The 19,078-nt window shown below is 41.3% G+C and overlaps 1 protein-coding gene across 3 annotated transcripts; it reads left to right on the forward strand.

Moving 5' to 3' along the window:
• Positions 1-292: 292 nt before the first annotated feature.
• On the forward strand, positions 293-18,598 carry PABPC1 (poly(A) binding protein cytoplasmic 1). Of its 3 annotated transcripts, none has more exons than XM_050800691.1 (15): positions 293-1,212; positions 4,299-4,492; positions 4,691-4,806; positions 6,942-7,081; positions 9,361-9,455; positions 9,743-9,880; positions 10,073-10,168; positions 12,818-13,090; positions 13,327-13,417; positions 14,531-14,641; positions 14,723-14,877; positions 15,852-15,936; positions 16,479-16,609; positions 17,130-17,223; positions 18,149-18,598. In XM_050800691.1, exons 1-14 carry the CDS (start codon positions 1,020-1,022, stop codon positions 17,220-17,222), a joined length of 1,911 nt encoding a protein of 636 aa, XP_050656648.1. In that variant the 5' UTR covers positions 293-1,019; the 3' UTR covers position 17,223; positions 18,149-18,598. The 3 variants fall into 3 exon arrangements, with proteins under 3 accessions (XP_050656648.1, XP_050656651.1, XP_050656649.1); XM_050800694.1 differs by having other exon boundaries at positions 6,942-7,072; XM_050800692.1 differs by lacking the exon at positions 18,149-18,598 and having other exon boundaries at positions 17,130-17,407.
• The last annotated feature ends 480 nt before the right edge of the window (positions 18,599-19,078 follow it).

Consider the following 19,078-nt stretch of genomic DNA (forward strand, 5'->3'; position numbering starts at 1 on the left):
TCGGAGCTGGGGCGAGAGAAGCCGGGCCGGCCGCGGCGGGAAGAGGCCCCAAGCGGCCGCGCACGTGGGGGGTGGTTAGCGCGTAGGAACCCGGAAGCCCCTTGCACCGCCCACCGCCGCGGTGACGGGTTAACGCTCCTCCTGGTGGAGGCGGGGGAGGGCGGGGCGGAAGGCGGGGCCGCCTCAGCAGACACCCCCCCCGAGGACCGCCCGCGTGCCGCCCTCCCCTCCCCCACGGACGCGACGCAGCGCGAGCTCCGCTTCCCCGGCCGCGGCGCCTGCGCAGAAGCCCCGCCCCTTCGCCCCAGCCCCACCCCCACAACGCAGCCTCCGCCGCCGCCACCTCTCCCTTCCTCTCTGCTCTTTCCTGCTGTTTTCTCTTCCCTCCTCCCCCTGGCCTCCGCGTCTCCTCCTCCTTCGGCGCTGACGCTCGCGTAGGGCCCTGGCGTCAGACGCGCGGGGGCGGGGCGAGTGCGGCGGGGGGTATAAGTACAGGGTGCAGGAGGCGGTGCTTCCCCTTCTCCCCGGCGGTTAGTGCTGAGAGTGCGGAGTGTGTGCTCCGGGCTCGGAACACACATTTATTATTAAAAAATCCAAAAAAAATCTAAAAAAATCTTTTAAAAAACCCCAAAAAAATTTACAAAAAATCCGCGTCTCCCCCGCCGGAGACTTTTATTTTTTTTTCTTCCTCTTTTATAAAATAACCCGGTGAAGCAGCCGAGACCGACCCGCCCGCCCGCGGCCCCGCAGCAGCTCCAAGAAGGAACCAAGAGACCGAGGCCTTCCCGCTGCCCGGACCCGACACCGCCACCCTCCCTCCCCGCCGGCAGCCGGCAGCCAGCGGCAGTGGATCGACCCCGTTCTGCGGCCGTTGAGTAGTTTTCAATTCCGGTTGATTTTTGTCCCTCTGCGCTTGCTCCCGCTCCCCTCCCCCCGGCTCCGGCCCCCAGCCCCGGCACTCGCTCTCCTCCTCTCACGGAAAGGTCGCGGCCTGTGGCCCTGCGGGCAGCCGTGCCGAGATGAACCCCAGCGCCCCCAGCTACCCCATGGCCTCGCTCTACGTGGGGGACCTCCACCCCGACGTGACCGAGGCGATGCTCTACGAGAAGTTCAGCCCGGCCGGGCCCATCCTCTCCATCCGGGTCTGCAGGGACATGATCACCCGCCGCTCCTTGGGCTACGCGTATGTGAACTTCCAGCAGCCGGCGGACGGTGAGCGCCGGGCTCCGCGGTCGGGCGGGCGGGCGGCCATGAGGCTCGGGCGGCGGCGGCGGGCGGGGTAGGCCGGCGGGCCCGGGGCGGGGGGCGGGAGGGCATGTCACCCCGCGACGGCCAGCGGGAAGGCGCCGGGGCCCCTGGAGTCACGTTCCCCGAACCGGCGGGGACTCACGCTGCCGGCAGCCGCACGCCCGGCTACTTCCTCCTTTGCGACCATTTTCTCGGCCTCAGACGCTCTCAAACTTTAGGGTGATGACGCGCCGGGAGGGTGGGTAGATTCGGTTCCTCCGCCGCGCTCCCGCCGGTGGCCCCGGGATTCTGGGACGTTGAGCGCTGAGCTCCCTTCGTGGGTAAGAGGTGGAGGCGCTCCCACCACCCGGAGCTCCTGCCGGCGCCCCAGCCTGGGGAGGAAGTGCAGTTCGGTGCTCAAAAAATACCACGTGTTGAACCCTGTAACCTCGCAGGCCCGAGGCCTGCTCCTGCTCCTGGCCCAGTCGCCTGGGGGAGCCACCAGGCCTTAGAATAAAGTTCCTGTGGCGATGTGTGGTGTGGTGGTGGTCCTGAGGCTTGTGAGTCCACTCCCCAGAACTCATCAGTGACTGATGGATCTAGAAATGGAATTTACTGGAGACGTGCATTTGGGGGTTTCCCCTAGATCAAGCATTTCTTTAACATTAAAAGGGCAGAGTGGGAGGAGGGGTTGTGGGAGCCGACCACTTTGAAGGCCAGTTTTCTCAGGCAACTTAGACCATGTTTAGTTAAATTTTACCTTAGATTCACAATACTGGTAGTTTTCGAGTATATTATATGTTACCTTCTGAAATAGTTCTTGTCGTTTTGAGGGGCTTTTCTTTATAAAATGGTCACTTTTGGCTATAAAATATTACTTTAGTGTAATTCCAACTGGACCAGTCTTACCTGTAGCATGCAAGAACTTCAAGTTTCTCTTTTTTTTTTAAAAAGTGGCCCATGATACTTGTAAATCTTGGGAAATGACTGAGTACAAACCAACAGAGATTAAATTGAGCTTGAAATTTATGGGGGGGAAATGCAGCTAACTTTGTGCTTTTATTTGGAAGCTAAACAGTTAACAGAAATACAATTTTGTAAACAGATAATATCTATGATGGTCTGTTGAGTTGCTAGGATTTGTCTTTAGATCAATTGGCTTTGAGAAGTCAGCTTCATTCCATTTTACAGCCCAATTTTGCCTTTTTCCCCCCTACAGGCTGGCCACTTGAATATGTGTCAAATAATAGAAATAAGAATTCATTTTTATTTTAGTAGAAAATGCCTTAAGGGTGAGATTTAAGCTTCTATTAACATTCATTCAGTAGAACTTAGGTTACTGATCAGCTCTTCACTGTGTAAAATTGATACTGATTTTGGAAGCGAATATTGAGTGACACAGAGCCAGAAGTTGTAAAACTGCACTGCAGGTTTCCTGCCCTTTTGCTCTGTAAGCAGTAACTCCAAATGTCACTTCATAACAGTTCTTGTCAACTTTAGGCAGGATGTATCAATGCGTGTCAGATGCGGGTAGATAACTTTGGGGCAGGTTATCACAACCTAAGAGTTGGTAGAGAAAAGACGGGAGTGAATTCTAGAGACCGTAAAATGGTAACTTGAAAGTGTTACTCTTTCTGAACTTGACGTTTTTAAATCCAAAAAACAGTTTTTACGTTTCTTGGGGTTCGAAGAGTTGAACTTCAGGTTGCCGTGGTTACAGTGTACAGTATATATTATCAGTCTGTACCAGTAAGACCAGTACCCTAACTACTGAAAAGAATATGGCAGTTTTCCATTTGTCTAGTTCTGTGTGTACAATTTGCCATCCAACTAATTCAGTGGATTTCTTGTTCTTATTTTTTTAAAACCTTATTGCTACATTGATAGGCAGAATAGCTTCTGAAAGTGACCAGTTTTCAATTTCATAGGAAGAGGTGACTCATTGAAAAATAGCTCAAGCAAAGTCAGCTAAAAAAAAAAAAAAACTAGGGAAGCTGAGTAGGTGTGGTCACTTGATAATGAGCTAACAGCTGATTATCACTATATTCTAGAAACTGGAACTTTCATTTATAAAAAAGGTGGCTGGAAAATTCGTCCTGTGAATAATTTTAAATTTACATTGGCATGGAATTTGTGGAAATTGTTTCAGGACTTAAAAGGGACTGTTTTTCCTCTCTTGGGGGACCAGTCTTTTCATTTAAGGATGTGTTATTTCATTTAGAGCCTTTAATGGTACAGGAATACATCCAATTCAATCCTTTATAGACCCTGAAATTAATTGTAGATTTTGAAATTTTCTAGCACTATTCAGAAATAACTAAATCAATTGTTAAGAAAATCAGCGATCTAAAGTGAAATTGATTTTATGTGTCAAGAAAGTGTTAATAGTGATTTCTGAATATTGCAGACCTGGTGTTTTTAAAATTCTGTGATTATGAAACCGAGTATGTCCAACTTCACATTAGCTTTTGAAAGCATGATTCAAATCTTGGTCTAGCCTTTCATTTTCTTAAATGGAAGTTGTGCCATGAATCACTGAAATCCTCCCTCCTCCCAATAATTAAGAAACTTTCATTTTTTAGGAAATGGACTGGTTTTCGTATAATATTGTCAGTCATTAGCAATGAAATGATCAATTTTAGCAAGTAGTTGGGAAGAAGTTAAACTATTGAAATCTGTAAACTACTTCCAGCTTGTAGATAAATCTATTGGGTAATGTCTTATACTATTAAATGGGTCATATGTGAAGGAATTTGGATTTTGTTAACTAGGGGAAAAAAGTGCTTCTAGATTTAATGGCAATTAAGGCAAGAGATTGCTTCAGGAATTCATTATTAGCAATATGGCATCTTTTTATATGTGAGAAATTTCGGGGGCTTCTGGTATTTGTCTTTGCTTTATACAATTTAGGTCCTACACTAGTGTGTGATACTTGAAAAGGTCTAGCCATCTTGAAGCTTAAAGAGGAAGTGTTCAACTGTGAGACCATGTGTCCACCCACTCCACTCACCATAGTTTATGTAAAGTAGCCAGCAAAAATAATATTGACTCTGAAAATGTCTTTCCTGCAGCGGAGCGTGCTTTGGACACCATGAATTTTGATGTTATAAAGGGCAAACCAGTACGCATCATGTGGTCTCAGCGTGATCCATCACTTCGCAAAAGTGGAGTAGGCAACATATTCATTAAAAATCTGGACAAATCCATTGATAATAAAGCACTGTATGATACATTTTCTGCTTTTGGTAACATCCTTTCATGTAAGGTAAGCCAAAAATGTCCGGTAAACATGTTTATATTGTTGAGCTACTTTTAGTTTAGTGCTTGAAATAGGAACTGTGCTGTAATGGATATCTTTATTTCACAAATATCCAGGTTAGATGGCTAACAGGTTGTTTCTCAACACTGAACAAATGTTAAATCAATAGCAAATAAAGAAAAATGGGTATACGTTTTTCCCTAGGTGGTTTGTGATGAAAATGGTTCCAAGGGCTATGGATTTGTACACTTTGAGACGCAGGAAGCAGCTGAACGAGCTATTGAAAAAATGAATGGAATGCTCCTAAATGATCGCAAAGTGTAAGTATAAATAACTAATCATATTTTGAATCTTATTTTTAATAATTCCAAATCCATTCATTTTAAGTTAATATTTGTCAGGGAGAAGTTAGATACACGTAAGATAAAAGAATAAAAATAAAGATGAATAACAAGAAAATTGAATACAGTTGTACTGGAGTGAAAATAAGCTAATCTTGATTTTTATAATTGGATTTTTTACACAATAAGTATAACATACAAATAACAGGTTTAGTATAATTAACATTCATGCCAAAAGGAAAACAGAAGATAGGTAAACAGAAATATGAAGCTTTTTCAAAATCAGTGCATTAGTGAAAAATCAGGAATTCAGACCTAATATTCATAATTCTTGAGGTACTGGTTAAATTAGCCCATTTTATAGGTGAGGAAACTCAAAATAATTTGCTTTTAAGTACTGTAAAATGAGAGACATACATTACTCACAAGTCTGGCCGCGGTGGCTCATGCCTGTAATCCTAGCACTTCGGGAGGCTGAGGTGTGCCCATCACCTGAGGTTGGGAGTTTGAGACCAGCCTGATCAACATGGAGAAACCCCATCTCTACTAAAAATACAAAATTAGCCAGGCGTGGTGGCACATGCCTGTAATCCTAGTTACTCGGGAGGCTGAGGCAGGAGAATCACTTAAACCCAGGAGGCGGAGGTTGCAGTGAACTGAGATTGCGCCATTGCACTCCAGCCTGGGTGACAAGATTGAAACTCTGTCTAAAAAAAAAATTAGTACTCACAAATGCCTGTCACCAGTGCTTTAGGAGGAAAAAAAAGCAAGCCCAACCCTGGCAGGATCCAGAAAAGGATGCTATATTGCTCTTTGGAGTAAAAGTGATATAACTCTTTTGGAAATTTGTAGCTGTCCTATGAAGAAGTACACAAAGTGTCTTTCATAAAGTTTCAGCTTTACTGCAGTGTGCCTTTCTTCCCAGCCACTGGGAAGCTGAGGCAGGATGCTTGAGCCAAGACTGTAGTGTGCTGTGATTGTGCCTATGAACAGTTATTACACTCCAGCCAGGGCAAAATAACAAGACCTTGTCACTTAAAAAAGTTGCAGCTTTATTTACAAAGCAGAAAGTGATGCCCACAATGAAATACACTCCCTTTGAGAACATTTATGAAACTAACAGCATAGTGAAGACCAACCATATTTTGTGGGGAGATAAGGCAATTATTTTTATTTTACTTTTTATTCCAAAGCTAGGTTAGAGATAAGGAGATTTAGATGACTAGGGTTAGATTATGGAAGATGGTTTTTCCTTCTGCTTTGCTGTGTATTACAATATGCTATGACACACGTGCTACCTTTTCTTCTTCAGTGATACTTATTCTTTTTATTTTTATTTTTTTGAAACATGGTCTTGCTCTCTTGCCCAGGCTGGAGTGCAGTGGTGCAACCTCTGCCTCCCGGGTTCTAGTGATTCTCGTACTTTAGCCTCCCAAGTAGCTGGGATTACAGGTGTACACCACCACACCCAACTAATTTTTGTATTTTTAGTAGAGACAGTTTCACCATGTTGGCCAGGCTGAACTTGAATTTCTGGGCTCCAGTGATTATGCCACCTTGGCCTCCCCAAGTGCTGGGATTACAGGTGTGAGCCACTGCCTAGCCCAGTGATCCTTGTTGTGAATTACTACTGTTACATTCAGGAAAAATTAAATTTTAGTGTCATTTTGTTGAAAATGCTGCAGTTATGTCAGGCTGTTGTATGTTAGAGTACAGGATTGGGAAGTTTAAATTTTTTTTCTAGGAGATGGCAGAGAAAGCGCAACGGCCACTTTGAAATGACGATGAAAGCTTTTTAATTTGATAGAGGTCTTTTTATTGGCATGGTATACATGCACTTCCACTCATTTGTATTGATGGGAGTGATCCCTTTAACCCTGGGTTAGCTAGAGAAGTGTGTATTAAAAGTTTCCTTTTTTGTGATTGTAGTTAGAGGTTTATTCATGTATTTCATGGTGTCATATCTTAAATTATGGCCCTATTTCTCTTTTGTAGAGTGCTCTTTATTAGGGATTCTGAATATTCTCAGTAACAATAACAAAACCAACCATCAGGCTTAATTAATTTGAACTTTATAAAATAGTATCTAATGTTATAGTCCTTGTATATCTTAGATTTGTTGGACGATTTAAGTCTCGTAAAGAACGAGAAGCTGAACTTGGAGCTAGGGCAAAAGAATTCACCAATGTTTACATCAAGAATTTTGGAGAAGACATGGATGATGAGCGCCTTAAGGATCTCTTTGGCAAGTTTGGTAATGTGTCTTAATTAAATTTTTACACACAAAGTTCTGAATTAGTGCTCAATGTTAATTTTAGCTATTACTTTATACTAAAAAAGTCAATAAAATTAGACTTACGTGGTACTTTAAAATATTTGTGGTTATTAGAATTAAGCTGCTGGCCATCTATTACACATAAATAGAATTCTATCCAGGTTAAAGGTTAATAGCATTAGATTAGCACAGTAAGATATGACTAAGTAATTAGGACAGATTTTAAAATATTTTAAGAGGCTGGAGATATATATATGTGTGTGTGCACGTGTGTGTGATTAGAGATCCCATGTCGTCAGAAGTATACATTTGACACAGCCAGCTTACAGTGGAATGCAGTCTCATAGGACAATAAAGCTGGTCAGTTTAAGTAACATCATGTTTGAGCAGTTTAAAACAATGATTTTCAGCAATGAAGCCAAAAATCCAGATTTTCCAGTGATTCCTTGGGATTTAAAATACTTATTTCCTGCATTTAAAAATAACTTCGTAAAACTTGAAATTAATGAAGCACAAACCAGCCTTAGTTTAGGTAGGGGTGTAACAGAAAATAACTTTTAAGCGTACACGTGCAGATGATTTGCTTGACCCTGCCCTTTGCACTTTTTGTTGAACTTAGAGGTGGCTTGCTTTTTTTAGTATGTCAAATAATAAAGAATTTGGAAATATAATACTAAATCTAGTACTTTTTTTTTTTTTTTTTTTTTTTTTTTTTGACTCTTGCTCTGTCACCCAGGCTGGAGAGCACAGTCGCGTGATCTTGGCTCACTGCAACCTCCACCTCCCAGCTTCAAGCAATTCTCCTATCTCCTCCTTGAGTAGCTGGGATTACAGGTGTGCGCCACCATGCCCAGCTAATTTTTGTACTTTTAGTAGAGTCGGGGTTTCACCATGATGGCCAGGCTGGTCTCCAACTCCTGACCTCAAGTGATCCCAGCCACCTCGGCCTCCCAAAGTGCTGGGATTACAGATGTGAGCCACTGCGCCTGGCCAGGAAATGTAATAGCTTATTGCCATGCTAGCATGTCACATTGAGCCCTCCACTAGAGCAAAAAACATACCATTTTGCACAAAGATAATATAAAATGTAGAAAGTGACATCATGTTTCACAGCTCAACCCCCAAATTGTCTTTAGCTACTGTCTTTTATATATTTCAACTATCGTGTTTCTTAATATCTTTTCATTAGAAGCTATTTGTAAAAGTTGATGTTGTTAACTACCTATCCTATGAGTAATGCTGCATAAGTTGACCACAAATATGTGAATATGTCGTATTTTCTTTGGCCTCAGGAGAGAGGCACATTCAGAAGAAAATCTGCCTTGGCCCATACATCTTCTAAATTTCTGTAATCAAATGTGATTTTTAACCTTTTCTGCCCCACTTGCTTGAGAGACCACCTGCCTCAGGTGGTCTCTTACTTATCTTATCTCTCCCACTTTAGAGGGAGTTAGGGGAAAACATGTCTTCAGAAATAAATGCTTCCTCCTCCAGGTAATTCACCTGTGTCTTTAAAAAAAATTTTTTTTTCCTGTCTTTCAAATTCCTAAATCACCTGTATCTTACCAAAGAGTCCAACCATCTATTCCCTCCACTCCCTATTGAAAGTCAGGTAGGCCAAGGCTTAATAAATACTTGTGTCTTAATTGATACAAAGAAAATCAAATTGGTCTGGCACAGTGGCTCATGCCTGTAACCCTAGCGTTTGGGGAGGTCAAGGAAGGAAGATCACTTGAAGCCACAAGTTTGAGACTAGCCTGGGCAACATGGCAAGACCCTGTCTCTACAAAAAGTAAGTTAGCCAAGCATGGTGGTATGTGGGCCAGTAGTTCCAGCTACTTGGTAAGTTGAGGCAGGAGGATCACTTGAGCCCAGGAGTTGAGGTTAAAGTGAGCTTATTCATTGTGCCACTACACTCCAGCCTGGGCGATGGAATGAGATACTATATAGAAAAGGGAAGGCTTCAAATTATTGGGTAAAAAACGCAACTCTGTTTTGTTCTAGAGCTGAGAATGAAACTTTTTACAGCCATTTAAAGTAAACCTCCTTAAATGGAAGGGAGGAATCCTTCAGGGGAGGGAAGGTATTTACCTTCTTAATAATAAAGGGTCTTTCAAGGTGGGAGGGAGGAGTCAATTATGGAGTTTTGAAATTTTATCTCATTTTTTTCGTGGCTTTGTCTTTGCATATTGAAATTTGAAATGTATAACATGAATATTGTATGGAATATTTTTGATTTATTTAAAAAAATTTTTTAGGGCCTGCCTTAAGTGTGAAAGTAATGACTGATGAAAGTGGAAAATCCAAAGGATTTGGATTTGTAAGCTTTGAAAGGCATGAAGATGCACAGAAAGTAAGTGGTCTGTATTCAGCAGGAAGAAGGGGGTGCAAAGTTGAGTTGCTCTTGTGTTGAAGTTTATGTGCATACTAATAGCTATTTTACATGTTCTTATATTTTCAGTTATTTGCATTTTATGCATTAGCTTTGAGAGTATAAATTGGTAACCTATGTTGTCCCAAAACCTTGAGATTTTGGGATGGGTTTGTCTTTAGCTTTTGTGACTTAACAAATTCGTCTTAACTGTTAAGGAAATGAACTATAAGTTGAAAGTTTTGTGATTTTTTTTTTTTTTTTGGAAGGCTGTGGATGAGATGAATGGAAAGGAGCTCAATGGAAAACAAATTTACGTTGGTCGAGCTCAGAAAAAGGTGGAACGGCAGACGGAACTTAAGCGCAAATTTGAACAGATGAAGCAAGATAGGATCACCAGATACCAGGTTCATTTTTAATTGAACAAGCAAAATAAGACAGGGATGAGGAAACCTATTTTACATTGATTTCAGTTACTCCCAGGTAACTGGAGGGTTTGAGAGGGGAATAGGAGAAGAAACATGGGATAAAATAATAGGAGATGTAATTAGGTACCACCATGGTTTTCTTTTTCTATAGTTTTCTTTTCTTCTTTTTAGGGTGTTAATCTTTATGTGAAAAATCTTGATGATGGTATTGATGATGAACGTCTCCGGAAAGAGTTTTCTCCATTTGGTACAATCACTAGTGCAAAGGTAAGAAAACATATGGTGCAGTTTTTTTGAGGTTTGATAAAAATTCATACATGTAGATATATGTATATAAATTTTGCATTAATTATAGCCATTAGAGAGGTGTTTGCTTCATTACTTCTAAAACTTATATTCACATTTGAAGTAGTTGTCGTAGCCTAAGGGTTAACTTATAAATGGCAAGTGCTGAACTCTTCGCTAAGGAAGACTGATAATCCTCACATGATATGCAGTATTCCAACAATTAGTCATTTTACTAAAGCAATTTATTAGGGACTTATAATTGTTAGTATAGTTCTGATCTGTTTGTTCATGTCTACAATTCATTCTGGGTAGTCAAGCCCCAATTCCTTCCCCTGCCCCCTAGCAGTAAGAATAGAGATCATATTTTCTTTTACTTGAAATGAGAGATTAAGAAACACAACAGTAGTATTCTAGTACAGATTCTGAAATCTTGATTTAAGAAGTTTTCTTCTAGATGTTTTTGTCTAGTGTCCGTGGGCCAAGAGTCCCTCTATATGCAAAGTTTTGTGCATATGTAATTTTGCTGGGGTTGGGGAAGAGTGCATAGAAAAAATTACAACTCAACTGAACTGGAATGACGCTGTGGCTGATCTTTCTAGTCAGCTTTTCCTGGCAAGCCCGAGGAAGCTTCTGTGAGAGTGAGGAAATGTTAGGGGAAAGGTGTGTGAATACAAGTAAGATGGAAGTCCCATGGTTGTCTTGTGTTTCAGATTATGCTTTTTATGTAAGAGTACTTAGAGTATGATAGAATTTATTCCTGAATGTTTTTGTCTTCAGTGTGTTCCCTGGATGTTGTTTAAATTGAGTGTTGTGCATCAGCATATTTTGAATGTATGAAGCATGCATGTTTTTCTGTTTCTTGAGACAGGATCTTACTATGTTGCCCAGGTTGGAGTGCAGGGGCATGGCACAGTCACAGCTCACTGCAGCCTCAGCCTTTCCTGGGCTTATGCCAAGCTTGTCCAGCCTGCTGCTTGCAGGCCACATGCGGCCCAAGAGTGCTTTTAATGTGGCACAACGCAAATGCTTAAACTTAGGAGGGTTTATTTTTTATTTTTTATTTTTTTGCCTTTTTTAAAGATGAGTCTCACTCTCGCCTGAGCTGGAGTGCAGTGGTGCAATCTCGGCTCACTGCAGCCTCCGCCTCCCGGGTTCAAGTGATTCTCCTACCTCGGCCTCCCGAGAAGCTGGGATTACAGGCGTGCGTACGCTCAGCTAATTTTTGGCATTTTGAGTAGAGATGGGATTTCACCGTGTTGGGCAAGCTGGTCTTCAACTCCTGACCTCAGGTGATCTCCTAAAGTGTTGGGCAGGCGCGAGCCACCGTGCCTGGCTGATTGTCTTTTTACTGATTGAGGGAACATTTGTTTTATTATTTTTTGCTCTTTCACCCAGACTGGAGTGAAGTGGCACGATCTCAGCTCGCTGCAACCTCCACCCCCTGGGTTCAGGCAGTTTTCCTGCCTCAGCTTCCTGAGTAGCTGGGATTATATGCACCTGCCACCACGCCTGGCTCATTTTTGTATTTTTAGTAAGGACGGGGTTTCTCCATGTTGGCCAGGCTGGTCTTGAACTCCTGACATCAGGTGATCCACCCGCCTCGGCCTCCCAAAGTGCTAAGATTACAGGCATGAGCCACCACGCCCGGCCGAACATTTGTTTTATATTGGAAATATTTTCTTCGGATTTTCCACTTTATGGACTTCAGTTGTGTGTGTGTGTGTGTGTGTGTGTGTGTGTGTGATCTTAGAAAGGCTTTCTATTTCTACATTTTACATTCAGATTCAGAATCTACCTGGCATTTAAGATTTTTCAATGTAATGTGAATAAGAGTTCTACATTTTTTCATTTGTCCCAGTGTATCATATATTGAGTAGTCCAAAGTCCTTTTTCCCCAGTACTTTAAAATGTTAACTTTTAACACAATGAATTCCCATAATTGCTCGGGTATATTTCTGAACTCTTATTTTATTACCATTTGTTTCTGTGCCACTCGCATACTGTTAATTTAGTTTTATAGCACGTGTATATATGTTGCTGGCCTAGCGAGTGGTTCTTTGCAAGTCTTCATTTCTCATTTAAAAGGTCTTTGCAATCAATTTTAGAGGAACCTTCCTCTTGAGTGTTCTTTGTAGTGTAATATTTATGGATCCTCTGCTCTTGAATGTGAAAACTTTAAGATGTGGGTATTGTAAGATGCAACTACTTTTTTTCTCAAAGGCATAGTAAAGCATCTTGTCAGCTTGAATTGTTAGAGTAGTCACAATTTAATTGGGAAATGCTTCCAGTGGTGCCCAAAAGCCCATTTAGTAGACCTGGGATGTATTTATTTAGATAATTTTAATATTGAAAATACAATCAAATTTAGTATCTAAAATCTTTAAAAGTTTCTGTGCGGCCTTCACTTCTGTCAGTTCTTTGGCTTGACTAGGGCAGTGCATGTGTGTAGTTTGCCCTTAGTAACTTGGGTATTAAGGAAAAATTGTGAACTCAATGGGTGAATACAAGATTAAGCATTAATATGGTTTAGTTATTTGATTCGGTGATTTATCATTGTCTAAATTGTAATACTGTTTTTATGTGCCTCATTCTACCATTGCATTAACTTTTTTTTTTTCCTTTTAATAGGTTATGATGGAGGGTGGTCGCAGCAAAGGGTTTGGTTTTGTATGTTTCTCCTCCCCAGAAGAAGCCACTAAAGCAGTTACAGAAATGAACGGTAGAATTGTGGCCACAAAGCCATTGTATGTAGCTTTAGCTCAGCGCAAAGAAGAGCGCCAGGCTCACCTCACTAACCAGTATATGCAGAGAATGGCAAGTGTACGAGCTGTGCCCAACCCTGTAATCAACCCCTACCAGCCAGCACCTCCTTCAGGTTACTTCATGGCAGCTATCCCACAGGTAGGTTTTAGGAGGCAACCAGAACCATGAAGGTTTTCATATTTGGTCATTTCTAGTGTTTTTTATGCCCCATGTCCCCCAAATGTGAAACATTAAGAAAGGTGAATTATGATTGAGTTGGAAAAAATGCCTGAGTGTGAAGGCCTGGTAAATGTTTTGAAAAAGTACGTATAATTTATTGCATTATTTGCTTTTTTCTTCAACTGATAAACTCATGTGCTTTTTTTTCCCTGCAGACTCAGAACCGTGCTGCATACTATCCTCCTAGCCAAATTGCTCAACTAAGACCAAGTCCTCGCTGGACTGCTCAGGGTGCCAGACCTCATCGTAAGTATTTTTTCTTTTAATTAAGGTTGGGGATTGAGTTTAAAAATACGCATTGGGTAAAACAGCTCTTCTATATCAATGTTAGGTTAACTATTGCATTTCACGTAATTTGTGGTTATGGATGTTCATTTTTATAGCATTTAAAAACAGTGCTAAGATAGTAATGTCTACAGTGGTTTGATTTCCTTTTATAAGAGTTTTGGGAATAGGTACAGCTCTTCTTTCTTTCTTTCTTTCTTTCTTTTTGAGACAGAGTCTCGCTCTGTTGCCCCAGGCTGGAGTGCAGTGGCTCAATTTCGGCTCACTGCAACCTCCACCTCCCAGGTTCAAGCGATTCTCCCTGCCTCAGCCTCTGGAGTAGCTGGGATTACAGGTGCCCGCCACCACACCCAGCTAACTTAATGCATTATTAGTAGAGACGGGGTTTCACCATGTTGGCCAGGTTCGTCTCGAGCTCCTGATCTTAGGTCATCCGCCCACCTCAGCCTCCTAAAGTGTTCAGAGTACAGGTGTGAGCTGTGGTACCCAGCCAGTTTCGTATTTTGTTAGGCCACAGTTTTAAAGGTCTCGTTCCATTTAATCATGTATGAGAATCAGAGTCGTGGCATTTTAAGTCTTGTCCTGTGGAACAGTACGTTATATTCCAAGAGCACTTAGAGTTTATTTTTTTAGACAGAGTCTCACTCTGTCTTCCAGGCTGGAGTGCAGTGGCATGATCTTGGTTTACTGCAGCTTTCATCTCCTGAGTTCAAGTGATCCTCCGGCCTCAGCCTCCCAAGTAGCTGGGACTACAGGCACACACCACCACACCCAGCTAATTTTTTAAATTTTTTGTAGAGACGGGATTTTGCCCTGTTGGCCCGGCTGGGAGCACTTAGAATTTTACCATGATTTTGTTCCAGGTATATTTATAAGTACTCATCCTGTATGAATTAATGTTTTTACTTACTGATGCTCTTGACTCTGGGAAAATGGCGGATGTAAGACTCAGCTTTAAAAAGCTTTGTCACTTTTTAGTCTTTTATGCAAACCTCAGATCGAAGAAAAAAGCATGAACACTTTTCAGTCAGTAAATTTTCCCAGTTAATGTATATTCAAATCTTTAAAATGCAGCATTCCAAAATATGCCCGGTGCTATCCGCCCAGCTGCTCCTAGACCACCATTTAGTACTATGAGACCAGCTTCTTCACAGGTTCCACGAGTCATGTCAACACAGCGTGTTGGTGAGTCTTAATCCTTCCTTTAAAAATTGATCACCAATTTGAAAGAGCAAGATAAAAATACAAAACGTTCTTATTTTTTAGCTAACACATCAACACAGACAATGGGTCCACGTCCTGCAGCTGCAGCTGCTGCAGCTACTCCTGCTGTCCGCACCGTTCCACAGTATAAATATGCTGCAGGAGTTCGCAATCCTCAGCAACATCTTAATGCACAGCCACAAGTTACAATGCAACAGGTATGGATTTAATGATTTCTTAATAAAAATCACATTTCTTGGGTGAAGTCAAAGGTGTGAAGACAGCTGGGTACAGTGGCTCACACCTGTAACCCCAGCACTTTGGGAGGCTGAGGCAGGCAGACTGCTTGAGACCAGGAGTTTGGGACCAACCAGCCTGGGCAACATAGCAGGACCCTGTCTCCACAAAGAAAACTAGCTGGATGTGGTGGCACATGCCTGTAGTCCCAGCTACTAGGAAGGCTGAGGCAGGAGGATTGCTTGAGCCCAGGAGTTTGAGGCTGCAGCAAGCTGTAAATCCCTGCTGGGTGACAGCAAGATTCTGTCTCAAAAGAAAAAATGTGAAGACACCTGCATGATAGATTTTTGAGAGCTTAGCCTATCTGGATCATCTTGCTAATATGATAGTACGTAAGATGTCTTATGCTTCAGGAATTGGTCAAGCAGCCAGAAATTCACATCCTAAATCACCATGCCTGGTCTAAAACAACTATTATAAGTAGCTATGGGCCGGGCGTGGTGGCTCACACCTATATGTAATCCCAGCACTTTAGGAGGCTGAGGCGGGTGGATCACTTGAGGTCAGGAGTTTGAGACCAGCCTGGCCAACAGGGTGAAACCCCAGCTCTAAAAATACAAAGATTAACTAGGCGTGGTGTGGCACATGCCTGTAATCCCAGCTACTGGGGAGGCTGAGGCAGGAAAGTTGCTTGAATCCGGGAGGCGGAGGTTGCAGTGCGCCAAGATTACGCCATTGCACTCCAGCCTGGGCGAAAAAGCGAGACTCCATCTCAAAAAAAAATATATATATCTATGGTATATGATATATAATAACTACTTTGGCCTCTGATTCACTGACTCAACTTCTCCACCTCATGTTTCGATGGAAGTCTACCACTTCAGCAGATGTCCATTGATGACTGTATTTGCCTTTTTTTCTGTGCTTTAAACTTAAGTTCTCATTTTCTGTCTAGCCTGCTGTTCATGTACAAGGTCAGGAACCTTTGACTGCTTCCATGTTGGCATCTGCCCCTCCTCAAGAGCAAAAGCAAATGTTGGGTGAGTACTTTCGTCTCACCTTGCCAGTTTAAAGAGACTAGAAAATATAGGAATCACTTAGGAACCGTTTGTACCTAAAATTGACAACTAGGGCAGTGGAATTGATCTGAATTGGCATGAATGATTATGATACACAGTTGGTCTGCCTAATTAAAACCACTGGAAAGCCAGTAAGAAAATGTATTGTTAGTAATAAATAGGGTAGTAGGGCATTAGTCACTGTGGGCCCTCACTACATTTTTCAGATAAGGAATTTGGAAGCAAATGAGAAGAAAATTTGTGACTTTGCCTGAACACCGATTTGACAATCTAATGGTAACATTGCTTAATTGGCAAGCCGATAATGTCAAGAGTTAATTGCCTCATGGCTGATTTTCTTAACTCTGTTGTTCCCATGAAGACATAATGAAATTGTGGATTATGGTTTATTATATACGTAAGACAGAAGTATGGTTCTTAAACCCCAGTTTAATGTGGTAATTCAATGCAGTTAAAAACTTTTTTTTTTATTGAAGGGAGTTTTTGAATGTTTCTGTTCCTAGGTGAACGGCTGTTTCCTCTTATTCAAGCCATGCACCCTACTCTTGCTGGTAAAATCACTGGCATGTTGTTGGAGATTGATAATTCAGAACTTCTTCATATGCTCGAGTCTCCTGAGTCACTCCGTTCTAAGGTGATTTAAATTTATTTACCATGTTGCCTCTTTACACAGTTATTACATGGCTTTTTATGGGGACTTAATTGTACAGAACACTTACATCATGTTATATATAAGCCATGTACAATTGTAAAGTCTGCATAATAACCTGTGGTGCTATTATCCCCATTTTATAGATAGGGAAACTGAAACAGGCTGAGTAATTTGCCAAATGCCTACACAGCTCTTAAGTGGCAGAACCTGGCTTCAAATCCCATCAGCTCCAACAGTCATACTCTCAACTGCTGCTGCTTTCTCTAGTGGAGACAGAAATATTTTTCAAGCATGGGGAGGACAAGGAAAGAGAAGTGCAAGGGGTCGATTCATAATTCTAGAATAATGGTGTAATGGAACTCAAAATTGAATGTATATAGTTTAATGTAACAATTTATACTTTCATCTGAGGGAAGAAACTTTGTTGGGAATTGGTATGTTACCAATATGAAATTCTTTATTTCCTTTCCTGAACCAGTTTATCTGTTTGCACCTTTCTTAGGTTGATGAAGCTGTAGCTGTACTACAAGCCCACCAAGCTAAAGAGGCTGCCCAGAAAGCAGTTAACAGTGCCACCGGTGTTCCAACTGTTTAAAGTGAGCTTTTCCCTCTGGTTTATTGTTTTAAGCTTATTTTCTTCATCTTTTATTAAGTTTGTTGAGCATATTTTTGAAATGTACGTAGTAAAAGATCATTTTACAGGTCATTTAAATGTATTGCTAATTTTTCAAGGAAAAGTAGAACTAACTATAGAGGAATTAAAGGAATTTTAGCTGTTAACTGTTGGATTCTTAAAATCCCAGCACTTTCAGGTTTTTTTTTTTTTTTGAAATGGAGTTTCGCTCTGTCACCCAGGCTGGAGTGCAGCGGCGCGATCTCGGCTCACTGCAACCTCTGCCTCCTAGGTTCAAGCAATTCTCCTGCCTCAGCCTCCCAAGCAGCTGAGATTATAGGCCCATGCCACCATGCCCAGCTAAGTTTTGTATTTTTACTAGACTCGGGGTTTTGCCGTGTTGGCCAGGCTGGTCTGAAACGTCTGACCTCAAGTGATCTTCCCATCTCTGCCTCCCAAAGTCTTGAGATTACAAGGCGTGAGCCACTGCGCCCTGCCAGATTTTGTATAGTAATATATATTAAATGGCCTGTCACAGGTTGGCTTTCATGGTTACACCTTTCCTTTTCGGGTGATGTCCATGGGTCTCTACTGCTGTCTTTCATTACTCCCAAGAAATTGAGTAGTGCAGCCAGGATCAGGACCAGGGATTGGTAAATCTTTTTTGTAAAGGGCCAGATAGGAAATATTTTGGGCTTTGAGGACCATGTTATCTCTGAAATGATCTTGTTCCAATGTTACCATGTCACGACAACCGTATACAGTATATATACAAATGAACAGTTATGGCTGTGTTCCAATAAAACTATAGATAAAAACAGGCAGCTACATTGGATTTGGCTAAGGGCTTTAATTTGCTACTGACAAGTGATAGTCCTGGTCTTAATTTATTTTTTTAACATTTACAGATTGATCAGGGACCACGAAAAGAAACTTGTGCTTCACCGAAGAAAAATATCTAAACATCGAAAAACTTAAATATTATGGAAAAAAAACATTGCAAAATATAAAATAAATAAAAAAAGGAAAGGAAACTTTGAACCTTATGTACCGAGCAAATGCCAGGTCTAGCAAACATAATGCTAGTCCTAGATTACTTATTGATTTAAAAAAAAAAAAAAAAAAACACAAAAAAATAGTAAAATATAAAAACAAATTAATGTTTTATAGACCCTGGGAAAAAGAATTTTCAGCAAAGTACAAAAATTTAAAGCATTCCTTTCTTTAATTTTGTAATTCTTTACTGTGGAATAGCTCAAAATGTCAGTTCTGTTTTAAATAACAGAATTGATAACTGAGCAAGGAAACGTAATTTGGATTATAAAATTCTTGCTTTAATAAAAATTCCTTAAACAGTGCACGGTTTTGCTTTTTTTCAAAGTATTTATAATTGCCATGCATAAATAGGTAATATCTTAATGGTGCTGAGCTGACATAAGAATCTTTGAAAAATGTACTGTTAAGTTCAGGGGGTCTATTGGTTTTATGTAAAAGGCACAAGACAATTCCTGTAGTGCATTTTATGAGTTAAGGTTTCCATATGGATTATGATCTTAATATTTCATGTACAAGACTGACACCCATCAGCTTTTGAAGATAAACCAGTTTATGGGTTTTTTTTTTTTGCGGGTAGAGGTGGGGTCTTCCTATTTTGTCCAGGCTGGTCTTGAATTCCTGGGCTCAAGGTGTCCACCTGCATGAGCCACCATGCCTGGCCTGCCAGTTTATGATTATATTGAGGTTTCTAGGCTATGAGATTATTAGCTTAAACTCTTACATCATGTAAAACAATGACAGCTACTCTTGAAGAGGATGTAGATAAGATAAGCTTTGGTATG

This window comes from Macaca thibetana, chromosome 8 (assembly GCF_024542745.1).
Source record: "Macaca thibetana thibetana isolate TM-01 chromosome 8, ASM2454274v1, whole genome shotgun sequence".
NCBI classification, from domain to species: domain Eukaryota; kingdom Metazoa; phylum Chordata; class Mammalia; order Primates; family Cercopithecidae; genus Macaca; species Macaca thibetana.